This window comes from Panthera leo, chromosome D4 (assembly GCF_018350215.1).
Source record: "Panthera leo isolate Ple1 chromosome D4, P.leo_Ple1_pat1.1, whole genome shotgun sequence".
NCBI lineage: Eukaryota > Metazoa > Chordata > Mammalia > Carnivora > Felidae > Panthera > Panthera leo.
Genome location: NC_056691.1, coordinates 56,875,178 through 56,891,733, shown reverse-complemented (window position 1 = coordinate 56,891,733; position 16,556 = coordinate 56,875,178). Strand labels below are relative to the sequence as shown.

The 16,556-nt window shown below is 37.7% G+C and overlaps 1 protein-coding gene across 4 annotated transcripts in view; it reads right to left on the bottom strand.

Moving 5' to 3' along the window:
- The window catches only part of UNC13B (unc-13 homolog B), a 258,600-nt gene that overhangs the window by 145,402 nt on the left and 96,642 nt on the right, over positions 1 to 16,556 (bottom strand). For all 4 annotated transcript variants that reach the window (XM_042914010.1, XM_042914013.1, XM_042914011.1 and 1 more), the window contains exons 4-6: positions 15,909 to 16,026; positions 14,853 to 14,976; positions 9,439 to 9,512 (exon numbers count right to left, since the gene is read on the bottom strand). In XM_042914010.1, coding sequence (XP_042769944.1) covers positions 9,439 to 9,512; positions 14,853 to 14,976; positions 15,909 to 16,026 — 316 coding nt within the window. The remainder of the gene's footprint in view (positions 1 to 9,438; positions 9,513 to 14,852; positions 14,977 to 15,908; positions 16,027 to 16,556) is intronic.

Below are 16,556 nucleotides of genomic sequence, written 5' to 3'. Positions count from 1 at the left end.
ACAAAAACTAAAAGAGGTCATGACCACTAAACCAGCCCTGCAGGAGATCCTAAGGGAGGCTCTGGGAGTGGAAAGCAGCAAAGACTACAAAGAACCAGAGACATCACCACAAGCAAGAATCTACCGATAACACAATGACACTAAACCCCATCTTTCAATAACCACTCTGAATGTAAATGGACTAAATGCCCCAGTCAAAAGACACAGGGTATGAAAATGGATATAAAAACAAGATCCATCTATAGGCTGCCTACAAGAGATTCATTTTAGACCTGAGGACACCTGCAGATTGAAAGTGAGGGGATGGTTGACGCATGAATGGATAAAGAAGATGTGGTATGTATGTATGTATGTATATGTATATGTGTGTGTGTGTGTGTGTGTGTGTATATATATATATATATATATATATATATATATATATATATATAAAATGGAATACTACCTGGTGATTAAAAAGAATAAAATCTTGCCATTTGCAACTAGAGGGTATTATACTAAGAGAAATTAGTCAGAGAAACACAAATATCATATGATTTCACTCATATGAGGAATTTAAGATACAAAACATGAGCATAAGGGAAGGGAAGTAAAAATAATATAAAAACAGGGAGGGAGACAAAACATGAGACTTTTTTTTTTTTTAACATTTATTCATTTTTGAAAAACAGAGAGAGACCGAGTGGGGGAGGGGCAGAGAGAGAGGGAGACACAAAATCCAAAGCAGGCTCCAGGCTCTGAGCTCTCAGCACAGAACCTGATGCGGGCTCAAACTCATGAACCATGAGATCATGACCTGAGCTCAAGTTGGATGCTTAACAGACTGAGCCACCCAGGCATCCCAAGAGACTTAAATATAGAGAACAAACAGAAGGTTGCTGGAGAGGTTGTGGGAAGGGGGATGGGCTAAATGGGTAAGGTGCATTAAGGAATCTACTCCTGAAATCACTGTTGCACTATATGCTAACTTGGATGTAAATTAAAAAATAAATTAATTTTTTTAAAAAATTAAAAGTTAAAAAAAAAATGAGGGGATGGAAAACCATCTATCATGCTAATGGCTGTCTAAAGAAAGCCAGAGTAGCCATACTTGTATCAGACAAACTAGATTTTAAACCAAAGACTATAATAAGAGAAGAAGAAGAAGGTCATTCTATCATAATTAAGGGAACTATCCATCAACAAGAGCTAACAATTGTAAATGTTTATGCCCCCAACGTGGAAACACCCAAATATATAAATCAATTAATCACAAACATAAATAAATGTATGGATAATAATACCATCATTGTAGGGGACTTTAATAGTCCACTTACATCAATGGACATATCATCTAGGCAGAAGATCAATAAGGAAACAATGGTTCCAAATGACACATTGGACCAGATGGACTTAACAGATATATTCAAAACTTTTCATCCAAAAACAGAAGATGTGGAGAAAGGGGAACCCTCTTGCACTGTTGGTGGAAATGCAAACTGGTGCAGCCACTCTGGAGAACAATATGAAAGTTCCTCAAAAAATTAAAAATAGGATTACCCTATGACCCAGCAATAGCACTACTAGGAATTTACCCAAAGGAAAGAGGAGTGCTGATTCGTGGGGGCACATGTACCCCAATGTTTATAGCAGCACTATCAACAACAGCCAAATTATGTAAGAGCCCAAATGTCCATCAATTGATAAATGGATAAAGAAGACGTGGTATATATATATATATATATATACAATAGAATACCACTCGGCAATGAAAAAGAATGAAATCTTGCCATTTACAACAACGTGGATGGAACTGGAGGGCATTATGCTAAGTGAAATAAGTCAGTCAGAGAAAGACAAATATCATACAAATTTACTCAGATGTGGAATTTGAGAAACTTGACAGAAGACCATAGGGGAAGGGAAGGAAAAATAAGTTACAAACAGAGAGGGAGGCAAACCATAGGCGACTCTTAAATACAGAGAACTGAGAGTTGATAGGGATGGAGGGTTGGGGAAAATGGGTGATGGGCATTGAGGAGGACACTTGTTGGGATGAGCACTGAGTGCTGTAGGAAAGAGATGAATCATGGGAATCTACTCCTGAAGCCAAGACTACACTACATGTTAGCTAACTTGACAATAAATTAAAAATAAAAATAAAGTTCAAATTTCAAAACAAACAAAAAAGACAATATAAAGATGGCCAACAGACACATGAAAAAATACTCAACATCACTTGAGCATCATCAAGGAAATGCAAATCAAAACCACAATGAGATATCACCTCACACCTGTCAGAATGGCTAAAACCAAAAAGACAAGACACAACAAGGGTTGGTGATGATGTAGAGAAAAAGAAACCCTTGTGCACTGTTGGTGAGAATGCAAACTGGTATAACCACTGTGGAATACAGTATAGAGGCTCTCCAAAAAGCTAAAAACAGAACTACCATATGACCCAGTAATTTCACTACTCGGTATTTACCCAAAGAGTGCGAAAACACTAATTCAAAAGGATATATGCACTCCTACGTTTATAGCGACATTATTGACAACAGCCAAATTATGGAAGTAACCTAAGTGTCCATTATTGATGAATGGATAAAGAAGATGTGGTATATATTTACATTGCAACGTTAATTAGCCACAAAAAAAGAATGAAATCTTGTCATTTGGAACAACATGGATGGAGCTACAGAGTATAATGCTAAGTGAAATAAGTCAAAGACAAATACCATATAATTTCAATCATATGTGGAATTTAAGAAACTAATAACAAGAGACCAAAACAAAAAACAACAACAACAAAAAATAGACTCTTAAATATAGAAAATGGGTGGTTACCAGAGGGGGAGGTGAGGGGGGTGAACTAGGTGAAGGGGATTAAGATGTACATTTATCGTGATGAGAACTGAGTAATACACAGAATTGTTCAATCACTATATTGTACCCCTGAGGCTAACATAATGCTGTATGTTAATCACACTGGAATTAAAATAAAGTTTTAAAAGTTGCTGTATAAGATGAATACTAAAAATATGAACAACAAAGCACTACCTTATAACAGCAATGAACTATTAGAAAATGTAATTTTTAAATATGCCATTCACAATGATTAGAAATAGATACTAACAAAAGAAATGCAAAATCAACATGAAGAAAATAGGTTTCCTCACTACAGCACTTCTAACACTTTAATACTTACTGTATTTATTACATTTCCTGCTTATTGTCTATCTCCTCTTATTTGATCTATGAGAACAGGGATCTTTGTTCAACCTCTGGTGTTTACCAAACATCTAAAAACAGTGACTGGTATTTAGTGTTTGGTAAGTTATTTGTTGAATAAATGACTGCATGTCACCAATAAACAGACAAATGCAAATTAAAACAATAATACTCTACACTCATTAGATTAGCAAATACTTTTAATCTGGTAGTAGCAAGTATCAGTAAGTATACAAAGCAGCAGGAAATGTAATATAAATTGGTACAATTATTTTGGAGAACAATTGAGCAATATCTAGTAAGGCTGAACAGAGCATATCCCACAACCAAGCAATTCTACTTCCTGGGTATATATATCCAAAGAATCCTCATTCATAAACATACAGAAATAATGCTCACTGCAGCATACGTTTATCATAGTGAAAACCTAATGGTCCGTGAGGAGGAAAAGTAATAGTGGTACAATCCAACTCTGTCAAGTGGTAGATCCCTAAGCCAGTCTTGACTTAGTACTTCTGACCCAAGGGGTTCCAGTGGATGGGAACTGTTAAATACACACCGGAGAATTAAGAAGACTCTACACTGTGTTTTTTAAATGATATGACAAGATCTTGATAATTACTGAATCTTGGGAATAGGTGTACTGGTTTCATTTTATTATTCCCTCTATTTTTAAGTCTCCTTAAAATTTTTCCATGATAAAAACAGAAAAAAGTACACAGGAGCCAACATGAAGGAGATACCACTAATGAAAGATGAGATGATTTTAGTATCAAAAAGAATAATGACTGTAATGGATTGAAACAAATCAATAATATCAAAACCCATAAATTCATAATGATACACTACTAAAAAAAGAAAACACATTCATTGCCTGGAGAAGTTTCCTATTATTTTGAAAACTGAGGGGCACCTGGGTGGCTTAGTTGAGTATCCGACCCAACTTCAGCTTGCATCACCATCTCACAGTTCATGAGTTTGAGCCCCACATCGGGCTCTATGCTGACAGCTCAGGGCCTGGAGCCTGCTTTGGATTCTGTGTCTCCCTCTCTCTGCCTCTCCCACGCGCGCACACTGTCTCTCTCCCTCTCTCTCAAAAAGTAAAAAAAAAAAAAAAAACAACATTTTTTTTAAAAAGAAAATTAACAAAAGAGAATGTTTTTCTTGTACAGATTTTATTACAAGTGAATGAAAGAGCTGTAAGAGAAAGTCCTTTTTCACAGACAAATCATAGTAAATAAAGGTTGGAGGGGTAATATAATTAGAAAATCATCATTTTACAAGCCCTAATTAAATAATAATTATCTGCTGCTAAAACCAAGTGGGAAGACTGGTGGGAAAGCTTTATTATGGATAAAACTGGCTGACACCAGTTGAACCCACTGTTGAATTTTTTTCACATGTATGATGTTTATTGTGAAAGTAACTGCAAGTAGTAAGTGCCTCTCCACTGTTGAATTTTAACATCACTAAAGTGAAATGAGACACCATCTCCCTACCAAAAAAGAACTTCAGTCTAAGTCTCAATCTAATCCTCGAACTATTAGATATAATTTTTAGTTTAAAAGAACAGAGATAGAGGAACATGGTAAATAAAACCCTGGGGATATAATCAGCCAAATCCAGAATATGCAGGATTCTATAAAACAAATGAGGGAAGGGGAAAGTTACAGAATAAAAATTATTTACTAGACATAATAACCAACTGTGAACAACTTGTTTGGATCCTGAATTGAACAAATCAACTGTGAAAATATATCTTTGAGACAATAATGGAAATCTGAACTTACTAGGTGGGACATGACATTAAGAGATTATTGTTAGGGGCGCCTGGGTGGCTCAATCGGTCAAGCGTCTGACTTCAGCTCAGGTAATGATCTCACAGTCTGTGAGTTCGAGCCCCGTGTCGGGCTCTGTGCTGACAGCTCAGAGCCTGGAGTCTGCTTGGATTCTGTGTCTCCCTCTCTCTCTGCCCCTCCCCTGCTCATGCTGTCTCTCTCTGTCTCAAAAATAAATAAAAACATTAAAAAACAAATTATTGTTAAATGTGATGATGGGTATGTGGTTTTTTTATCTACATAAAAAAAGGCATTATCTATTAAAGATGTACAAATATTCACATATTTGTGAGACAAGATGATGTCTGAGATTGGTCTTAAAACACTACAGCAAAAAGAGGAATAATTCTACTTACTTTTCATGTTAGGAAATTTCAATAACAAAATTTTTAAATAAAGTAGTAATCACAATAAGATAGCACTTCACATTTACTAGGATGGCCATATTCAACAAGTGTTAGCGAGAATGTGGAGAAAACAGAACCCTTATACACTGCTGGTAGGAATGTACAATGGTACAGCCACTTTGGGAAAAAGTATGGCAATTTCTAAAACAGTTAATCATAGTTACCATCTGATCCAGCAATTCTACTCCCAGGTGTACACCCAAGAGAAAACCTATGTCCAAACAAAAACTTGTACATCAATATTAATAGCAGCATTATCCACAACAGTAGAAATAATCTAATTGTCTACCAACTGATAAATGGATGAAATGTAGTATAACCATACAATGGAATATTATTCGACAATGAAACAGAATGAAGTAGTGTGTACATGCCACAACATGGAAGAAATTTTGAAAATATTATGCTAAGTGAAAGAAGAAAATCATAAAGAACCACATATTGTATAATTCCATTATATGAAATGTCCACAATAAGTCAATGTATAGAGATAGAAAGTAGATATTTGCCTAGGACTAAGGAGGATGAGAGAATTGGGAGTATGATGGCTAAGGGCATAAGATTTCTTTACAGGGTAATGCAAATGTTCTAAGTATGTACAACTCTGAATATACTATATTTTATACTTTAAATGTGTGAGCTTTATGAACTATATTTTCACAGTTATTAAAAATATTAACAACAGGTGATATAGGGAGGGATGAAAGAAGTAAACTTAGTGAACTCCAAATCCTAGAATAGAAACAAAAAGCAAAAATCTTAAAGGAAGTTGAGAACCACAGGCCAAGAACCACCATTTTTAGAACTTATAAAATTCCTCCCTATTTGCTGAAGTTACATTTGGTTTTTTATTGTTTTAACCTCTTCATCTGATTCTGCCTAGTGACACACAGCAAAGCCTATAAAATCAAAAGCACAATGTTTTGGTTTTTCCAGATTTTATTTTTATGTAATTTCTACACCCAGTATGGAACTTGAACTCATGACCTTGAAATCAGGAGTCACATGCTCTACCAACTGAGCCAGCCAGGTGCCCAGCCATCTGTTTCTTTACTAAGTAAACAAAGAAGATAGGAGTTTGGAAAATGTATACCACTCTACACCCAGGCTATGGGAAAACAAAAAAATACAAAGGGTAAAGTGAGAAAAAGACAGAGTGGATTTGGCATGTATCAAGGAGAGAAGAAAGATTGGAACTTTTTTTTTTTTAATTTTTTTTTTTTTTAACGTTTACTTATTTTTGAGACAGAGAGAGACAGAGCATGAATGGGGGAGGGTCAGAGAGAGAGAGGGAGACACAGAATCTGAAACAGGCTCCAGGCTCTGAGCTGTCAGCACAGAGCCTGACGCGGGGCTTGAAGTCACGAACCGCGAGATCATGACCTGAGCCGAAGTCGGACGCTTAACCGACTGAGCCACCCAGGCGCCCCAGGATTGGAACTTTTAACAGAGAAAAGTTGAGGTACTGGCTGGGGCATAAGAAGAATTATATAGTTCAAATAGTAGGCAGCCTACAGAGGATTCAGGTGAATTAAGAAAAAACCCTGACACTTGTCACAAATTCCATTTTCTCACCTGTGATTTAACTCACTGCGGGTTGAACTGTGTTCCTCAAAACAATATGTTGAAGTCCTAATCCCCAGTACCTATGCATGTGACCTTATTTGTAAATGGGGTTCTGCAGATGTAATCAAATTAGTTCAGTGACTATTGCCCTTACAAGATAAATGTAAATTTGGACAGAGACACACAAAGAGAACATATTGTGAGGAGACACAGAGACACACAGGGAGGTAGTGGCAACAGGCAGAAATTTGAACAATGTCTTCAAACCAAGGAACAGCAAGAACTACTGAAAACCACCAGAAGGCAGAAGAGAGTCATGGAACAGTTCCTCAGAACGTTCAGCAGGAACTGACCCTGCCAATAGCTTCATTTCAGAATTCTAGCCTTCAGAATTGAGAGGATAAATTTCTGTTTTTGTAAACCACCTAGTTAATAGCACTTTGCTATGGAGGCCCTAGGAAACTAATACACTCATCAAAACACTTCATTTTGGAATCCTGAACTAATCCACAAATATTGGTCAGTAATTGCCAAATGTGACAGCTCCATTACTCATCATCTTTGTTCTCATTAACATCTGACAGTATCAAGAATTTCTGCCTTAAAACCCTTTTACCCTTTGTTCCAAGAGCCTTTTTCTTTTTCTACTTGCTCTCTTCAGTTCCTTCACCATCTCTGGTTTTTCCATATTCTATATTTGATGTTCCCCCTTGTTATTCTTCAATACTTTTTACAGAGGCACCTGGATGGCTCAGTCGGTTAAGCATCCCACTTGGGCTCAGGTCATGATCTCACGATCTGTGCGTGGTTCAAACCCCACATTGGGCTCGGTGTTGATAGCTCAGAGCTTGGAGCCTGCTTCAGATTCTGTGTCTCCCTCTCTCTCTGTACTCCCCCCCCCCCTCGCTCTCTCTCAAAAATAAATATTAAAATAAAAAAATTTTAAAAATACTTTTTACCTACTTTACATGAGTGAGTTCTTCTATTCCTGGGACTTCAAATGCTACTATTATGTTCATGAATCCTAACTCTATGCCAATAGCTCCTCACCCTATCTAATACCCTGAGCTTCATATTCTTTCATTCTTTCATGAAGTTGCTTACCAGACATTTCCATTGAAATATCTGTTGGCATTCCAAATTCTACCTTATAATCAGACCAATTTTGTAACAGCCCAAAATGTCCAAAAATGAAAATCTTATCTTTTTCCTCCACGAGCAATAACAAAAACATCCCCCATTCCTGATGGCCCAGACTGAGTTGTCTGTGTTTCCTTTTGTGCACCAGAGTTATCTCTGGAGATAAGACAAGGCCAAGCAATGTAATAGTCTAAGCATCCCTAAAAAGAACATACAAATAACAATTTACAGTTGACTTTTTAAAATTTTATTTGAGAGAAAGAGAGAGAGGGAGGGAGGGAAGGAGGGACAAAGAGAGAGAATCCCAAGCAGGCTCCTGTCAACACAGAGCCCAACACAGGGCTTGAACTCACAAACTATGAGATCACAACCTAAGCCGAAGTTGAATGCTTAACCAACTGAGCCACCAAGGCACCCTTAACAGTTGACTCTTGAACAATGGGGGATTAGGGGCATTGACCTTCCACACAGGCAAAGGTTCACATATAACTTTTGATTCCCCCCAAAAGTTAACTGCTAATAGCTTACTGTTGAGCCTTACCGATAAGGAGTCAATGCATGTTTTGTATGTTATATGTATTATATACTGTATTCTTACAATAAACTAGAGAAAAAAGATGTTAAGAAAATCATATACGTTTGCATTATTACACTACATTTACAGTACTATATCAGAAAAAATCTGTGTATGACTAGACCCATATAGTTCAAACTCATGCTGTTCAAGAGTCAACTGTATACCAAACATCTGGAAATTAGCAAAAGAAATGCCTTCTGCTCATCTCTGTAACAAGAGAACAGTTTCCCTAGTATAAGCTCCCACCCAAAAAGTCTAGAGCCAGACTAGTGCCAACTCAGCCATTAATGGGGAACAATGAGAAAAATAGAACAAGTGGGAGATAGATCCTTCTAAATGTCCAATGATCTTCCAGCTGCCTTGTTTCTTTAATGTAGCTTAAATTCTTTCATTCTTCAACACGCTCTTGGGTCCTCTTCCCTTGACAAACTATAAAGTGTCCTATAAAGAAATTTTTCCCAGGGTGCCTGGGGGGCTCAGTCGGTTGAGCATCCAATTCTTGATTTCACTTCAGGTCACGATCCCAGGGTTGTGGGATCAAGCCCCATGTTAGGCTCCATTCTGAGTATGGAGCCTGCTTAAGATTCTCTCTTTCTCCTTTTGTCCCTCTCCCCCAGTTACGCTCTCTAAAATTAAAAAAAAAATAAAAAAGGAAAGAAATATTCTCCCATCTCTGTAATGTAAATAATGCAATTCCTACCTCACTGTCAGCTCCCAAGACATTGATTTGCTCCAATTTGTAAGTCCAGTATCTGGCCTCCTCCTCTGGGATATCTACCATGAAAAAGAAGAAATTACATTATGAGGTTAATAATTTGATCATGCACCAATAATCCTTTATTCCAACAAATAATCAAGGTAGAAAGTGATGGACAATTTTACTGGTGGGCTTGGTTCTTGACACGAATATGATCTTGCATCTTCACAGAAAACAAAATAATATTCTATTATTCCCACTGGATCAGAAGACTTATTGTCAAAATGTCAATACTACCCAGTGTGATCTACATATTGAATGCAATCACTATCAAAACCTCAATGATTTCTTTTGCAGAAATAAGAAACCCCATTCTAAAACTCATAAGGGAAAAAAATAAATAAAATTTATAGGGCATCCCAGTAACTCCAAATAGCCAAAAACAATCTTGAAAAGGAAGAACAAAACTGGAAGACTCACATTTCCTAATTTCAAAACTTACTATAAAACTACAGTAATCAAAACAACATGGCACAGACATACAGAACAATGGAATAGAATAGGGAGCCCAGAAATAAACCTTCACATATAGTCAAATGATTTTTTGACAAGGATACCATGAACATTCAATAACAGGAGTACCTGGCTGGCTAGGTCAGAAGAGCATGTGACTCTTGATCACAGGGTTGTGAGTTTGAGCCCCATGTTGGGTATAGAGATTAAATAAAATCTTAAAAGAAAAAAAAACACTCAATAGGGAAAAGCATCTTTCAACAAATCGTGCTGGGAAAACTAGATATCCACATGCAAAAGAATGTTGGACATTTACCTAACACCACATACAAAAAATTAACTCAAAATGAATTAAGACCTAAACTGAAGACCTAAAACTATAAAATTCTAAGAAGAAAATATAGGGCAAAAGCTGAGTGATGTTGGATTTGGCAATGATCTCTTGGAGAGGACACCAAAGGTACAAGCCATGACAGAAAAAGCAGACAAAATGGACTTCATGAAATTAAAAAAAAAAAAAAAAAAAAAAAAAATTCTGCATCAAAAGACACTATCAACAGAATCAAAAGGTAACCCATAGACAGAGAAAATATTTACAAAATATATCTGATAAAGAATTAACGCTCAGAATAGAGAACTCAAACTCAAGAACAACAAAAACCCAATTCAAAAATCAAGAAAGGACTTGATAGACATTTCTCCAAAGATGATATACAAATAACCAATAAGCACATGAAAAGATGTTCAACATTATTGATCATTAGGAAAAATACAAATCAAGACTACAATAAGATCCCACTTCACACCCAATAGGATGGCTACTATCAAAAAAAGAGAAAGAGCGCCAAAGTGGCTCAGTTGGTTGAGCATCTGACTCTTGATTTTACTTAGGTCATGATCCCAGGGTCAGGGATCAAGCTCCACTTCAGGCTCTGCACTGTACATGGAGGCTGCTTCAGATTCTCTCTCTAGTGGCACCTGGGTGGCTTAGTCAGTTAGGTGGCTCAGCCAACCAACTCTTGATTTTGGCTCAGGTAATGATCTCCAGGTTGGTGGGATCAAGCTCCAAGTTGGGCTGTGTGCTAACAGCCCAGAGCATGCTTGAGATTCTCTCCTTCCCTCTCTGCCCCTCCCCCCCTGCCGTGTGTGCACACAGTCTCTCAAGATAAAGTTTTTTTAAAAAGAAGAAAAAATAAGGTTATATCCTCATTTCTATATATTTAAAACTGACCAATTAACCAATCAATTAAGACTGTGACAACTTCCAAAAAAAAAATCTCTTAAAAACATCAGTAAGGGGCATCTGGGTGGCTCGGTTGGTTAAGCGACCAACTTCGGCTTAGGTCATGATTTCCTGGTTCAGGAGTTCAAGCCCTGCACGGCGCTCTCTGCTGTCAGTGGGCAGCATGCTTCCGATCCTCAGTCTCCCTCTCTCTCTGCCTCTCCCCCACTTGCACACACTCTCTCTCTCTCTCTCTCGCTCTCTCAAAAAGTAAATAAACTTAAAAAAAATAAAACATTAAGTAAAAATAATAATAAAAATAAAAACATTGGGGCGCCTGGGTGGCTCAGTCGATTAAGCGTCTGGCTTCGGCTCAGGTCATGATCTCGTGGTTCGCGGGTTCGAGCCCCACGTTGGGCTCTGTGCTGACAGCTCAAAGCCTGGAGCCTGCTTCGAATTCTGTGTCTCCCCCCACCCCTTCCCCTGCTCATGCTCTGTCTCTATCTCTCAAGAATAAATAAACTTAAAAACAAAAAAATAAATAAATTTAAAAAATAAAATAAAAACATCAAGTACATCTGTATATCTAACACAAAAGAGAAAACATAGGCAATATATGGATCAGATCAACTTTGGAGACATTTAAACAGATATATTCTTCAGTAGTCCACATGAAGAAATCAAATCCAGGTCTTTCTCCTTTGTCCCTCTGGTTCAAACGTTCACCTCCTTCCCCTGAAACAGCTCTTCAGCAACTGGTGGCAACATTTTAAAGTTTTATAATAAAACCTTCAAGTAATCTACAACCTAACTTATATAGTTCTTCCTCATCCATAAAATGGTGTACTCCACACTTGTTAAAAAGAAATGAGAGGGGAGGAAGAGCTATTTATATGTTCTGATGTAGAATGATTCACCAAGGTACATTGTTAAGTGGATAACAGCAAGGTGTAGCAAATGTGTTAGAAAATCCTATTTTTTTAAATATTTATTTACTTTTGAGAGAGAAAGAGAGAGAGAGACAGACAGAGTGCGAGCAGGGGAGGGGCAGAGAGAGAGGGAGACAGAATGTGAAGCAGGCTCCAGGCTTTGAGCTGTTAGCAGATAGCATGATGCGGGGCTTGAACTCACGAACCACAAGATCATGACCTGAGCCGAAGTTGGACACTTAACCAACTGAGCCACCCAGGCGACCCCTACTATTTGTATTTTTAAAAGAGGTTGACATTTATATATATACTTATATATTCAAAGACTGGCTCTGGAAAGATACACAAGAAAGTACTAATCATGGTAGTCTGTAAGTAAAAGAACATATTTGTGACAAAGACTCAATTTTCAACAGGTAACTTTTAAACCACTGTGCACTGCCTCACCCACAAGATAGTTTTTAAAAAACATAGAGCTACAAGGATGTTTCTTGCACTACTGTTTATAACAGCACAAACTTTGAAAAATTAAAATACCCACCAAGAGGAATGGTTAAATGTATTATAGTTTAAATTAAAAGCCCAGGTTCCAAAGCCAAATCAGTGGAGTTTAAATTCTAGCTTTACTACTTACTAGCTATGTGACCTTGGGCAAAAGACTTAAATACTCTCTGCCTCAGCTTCCTTATCTCTAAAAAGGAGACAATAGTTAGGTCCACCTCGAAGGATTTAAATGATGAATATTATACGAGGAAATATGCAAAAATGCTTAGTGATATACCCACTGACACACAGTAATTAGTCAACAAATGCTACTCTTATTATCATTGTGTATTCACACAATAAAAAATCAACCATGGAAATTATAAAGGAATAGCATTTATTTTATATGCATTTATTTATGTAATTAGTGAAACAGGTCAGAATGTAATATATACAGTGCTATTTTATAGGAAAAACTATATTATGTGCATAAAAAAATAAAAGAAACAAAACATCTCAACACGTAAAAAAGAGATTAGAAATTTTAATGTCCCTTTTGCAAACCTGTATTTTCTGAACTTTCCACATCATAAAAAAACATGTTAGTATTTTGTGTTTATTCAGAGAGAGAGAGAGAAAGAGAGTACACAGGGGAGGGGTAGAGAGAGAGGGAGAGAGGGAATCCCACTCTGTCAGCACAGAGCCCAAAATGGGGCCTAAACCCGTGAACCATGAGATCATGATCTGAGCTGAAATCAACAGTCAGACATTTAACCAACTGAACCACCCAGGCGCCCCACATATTACTATTTTTAAAAGATAATAGTACAACACAGAACAGAATATTTCACGGGTTTCTGAATACCCAAAAGAAAATTCCTTTGCCACAATATGGTATTCTGTATGCTAAAATTCTTCCTTAGAAGGACCCTCCAGGGGCGCCTGGGTGGCTCAGCTGGTTAAGCTTCAGACTCTTAGTTTCAGCTCAGGTCATGATCTCAGAGTTTTGTGAGTTTGAGCCCCACGTTGGAGTCTGCACTGACAGTGTGAAGCCTACTTCGCATTCTCTCCCTCCCCTTCTCTCTGCACTCTCTCAAAATGAATAAACATCTTTAAAAAAAAAAAAAGGACTCTTTATTAAGCTTTTAATACTGTATCCCAAATGTGGTTATTACAGAGGCACAAGCTTAGCACATTCGCGTTAACTCACATCAAAGACAGACTTATCTGAGATTTTACCTTCACATTTATTCAAAAAAACATTTATCAGACACCTATCATGTGCCAAGCAAACTCTACAGTTACCAAAAAAAGTACACAAGACCCCTCATGAAACTCAAAATCTAGACAGAAATGTACACCGCCACCAATGACAACATACGTGTTGCAGTGTTGAAAGAGAAGAAGGTCTCTTTAAAATACAATGAGTCAGGGGCACCTGGCTGGTTCAGTCTGCAGAGCATACAACCCTTGATCTCAGGGTTCTCAGTTCAAGCCCCACATTGGGCAGGGAGCCTACTTAAAATAAAAATGAATAAGTTAAATAAAACGCAATGAGGGATGGACTGACAGTGTGAGGAGCCCAGAAATCCACTCCCCAGCAAAACTGTATATGTAAAAAACTTATTTTTTGCTATTAACATGTATTTTTCCTATTTTAAAAATTATTTGTATTTTTTTTTAACATTTATTTTTGAGGGAGAGAGACAGAACACGAGCAGGGGAGGGGCAGAGAGAGAGGGAGACACAGAATCTGAAGCAGGCTCGAGGCTCTGAGCTGGAAGCACAGAGCCCAACATGGGGCTCACACCCATAAAATGCAAGATCATGACCTGTGCCGAAATCAGTGAGTCACCCAAGTGAGTCACCCAGGCACTCCTAAAATTTATTTTTAAATAGCTTTTCTATCAATGCTACTTCAATGTTTAAATTGATAAATCATAAGGCATATATTCACTTCAAACTAATGTATGTTAAATTGTCAAAAGAATAAGTCATTGATGTTCTCGAACAAGCAAATATTTCCTAAGTCATTAAAATGAACAGTCACAGAAAATTTAGTGCATTTACTGTGGATTCTTTAATGAGCACCATTCTAGAGTCTGCACCATTCCTAGACTAGATGTTATAGGGAATAAGGTAGAAGACAGATTGCCCTCAAAAGAGATAGCAGACAAGGCAAAAAATACAGTAATGAGACAAGCAAACAATGGTTAATAATACATTAAAAAGTGTTAAATGGTTTTTAATGTCTAATCTGACAGACTCACCAAAAGGCAGCTCAAATCTTGTATCAAGCAAAATCTTATGAGGAGTTGGGTTTTTAGTTCCACATATCTCATCATCTTTCATCAGTGTCTCTGCCTCCAACGTGGACCACTCTCCAGGCCCTTCCTAGCAAACAGAGATCTGAGATTAAACTTTACTCCTTTCATGGCTCTCCTCCTCCTGGTTTAAGAGCTGGTGTTTTCTCTAAATTTCCTTGTTGGAGAGTTCCTGAGGACCACTCACATCCTGATGAGGCAGACACACCACCATCACAACCTGCCTCTGCTGCATGTGGCTGCCATTCTCCTTCTTTGGTGGAAGGAAGCTTTCACTGTGCTCAGCTCTCTGCAAGCCCACTGCAGATAGAAGTCCAGAGTACCACACTCAAAAACCAAACATATCCATGGATCATTATTTAATCTGCACAATTTTTAATGAGTGTATCACTTAAAATGTGTTACCACTTCTAATCAGTAGAGAGCTACTCACATTGCTAGTTAAAGTAGACCTGAACTGGGGCCACAATAAAAATGAACTTCTAGTCTGCCTGGGGAAGTAGAGACTTAGCCAGAACTAAAAGAATTTAGGAAAGAGAGGCACACCTGTATTATCCCTACTCCCAGAGAAAACATTGTCAAGGTTAAAGCTAAACAGGAATACAATACATATTCTCCTAGGTTCAAAGTGAGTGTGTCTATGGAGAAATGAGGTAGAAAACTAGTCTTGGAAATAATGTATAGAGACAGTATGAATGAAAATTGCCACGCATGGTAATTCCTTAAACTCTTTTACATGTAGAAGATGGACGACTGAAACCAGTTCCCTGGGAACCAGTGACTTAAAGAATTAAAGCAGAGTTCAGGACCCAGGCTCAGGAAGTTTAATGAGACTGATCCCAGGATAGTGCTCACCAATTAGAAGGGGGGGGGGGGGGGGGGGTGGAGGACAGAGCAATCTGAGATGCATGGATACATGGATGAGTATTAGCTGAATGGAGGTAGAATGGAGATAAGCACGGGCTAGAAATGTACCTCCAAATGGGCAATGCATTGACTGACCTCATCCGACTGACGAACCGTCTTCAGTGCAATCCACACGGTCCCCACCATGGTGTCCCAGATCAGTCCTTTGTTCCATACCTCCACACTCAGACCCAGGTCCAGGCGACTAATCTCACTAAAGGAAAGAAGAAAGCCCTTTAAAGAAAGCCAGACAGCGGTGCCTGGCTGGCTCAGGAAAAGCATGTGACTCCTGATATAGGGGTTGTGAGTTTGAGCCCCGTGTTAGGTGTAGAGGTTACTTAAAAAAAAAAAAAAAGCCAGATTATATGAATCATATATCTACTATATTCAAGGTTTTGCTAAACCTTAAATACTTTCTCACCAGGATCCTATCATCAGGGAAAATCAAAATGTCCCAGAACGCTACAACCATTCTTTAGGTTCCTAGAAAACTATGTAAGTATCCATAACAAAAAGCTTTGTCCATCTGTTCCCTCTCCTCTGGAGCTACAAACATGGTTAGATTAATGCATTTTCACACACAAAAAAATTAAGGTAAGTAAGGAGGTCATTAATGCCAGGTCTGCATGCTTACAGTCTCTACATACTAAACAGTTTTATTATGAATAGTAACACTGCCCTCAACTTACACTTACAAACTATATGCAGGAAACTTAGGAAAAATCAAAGCTTCTTAACAAAATT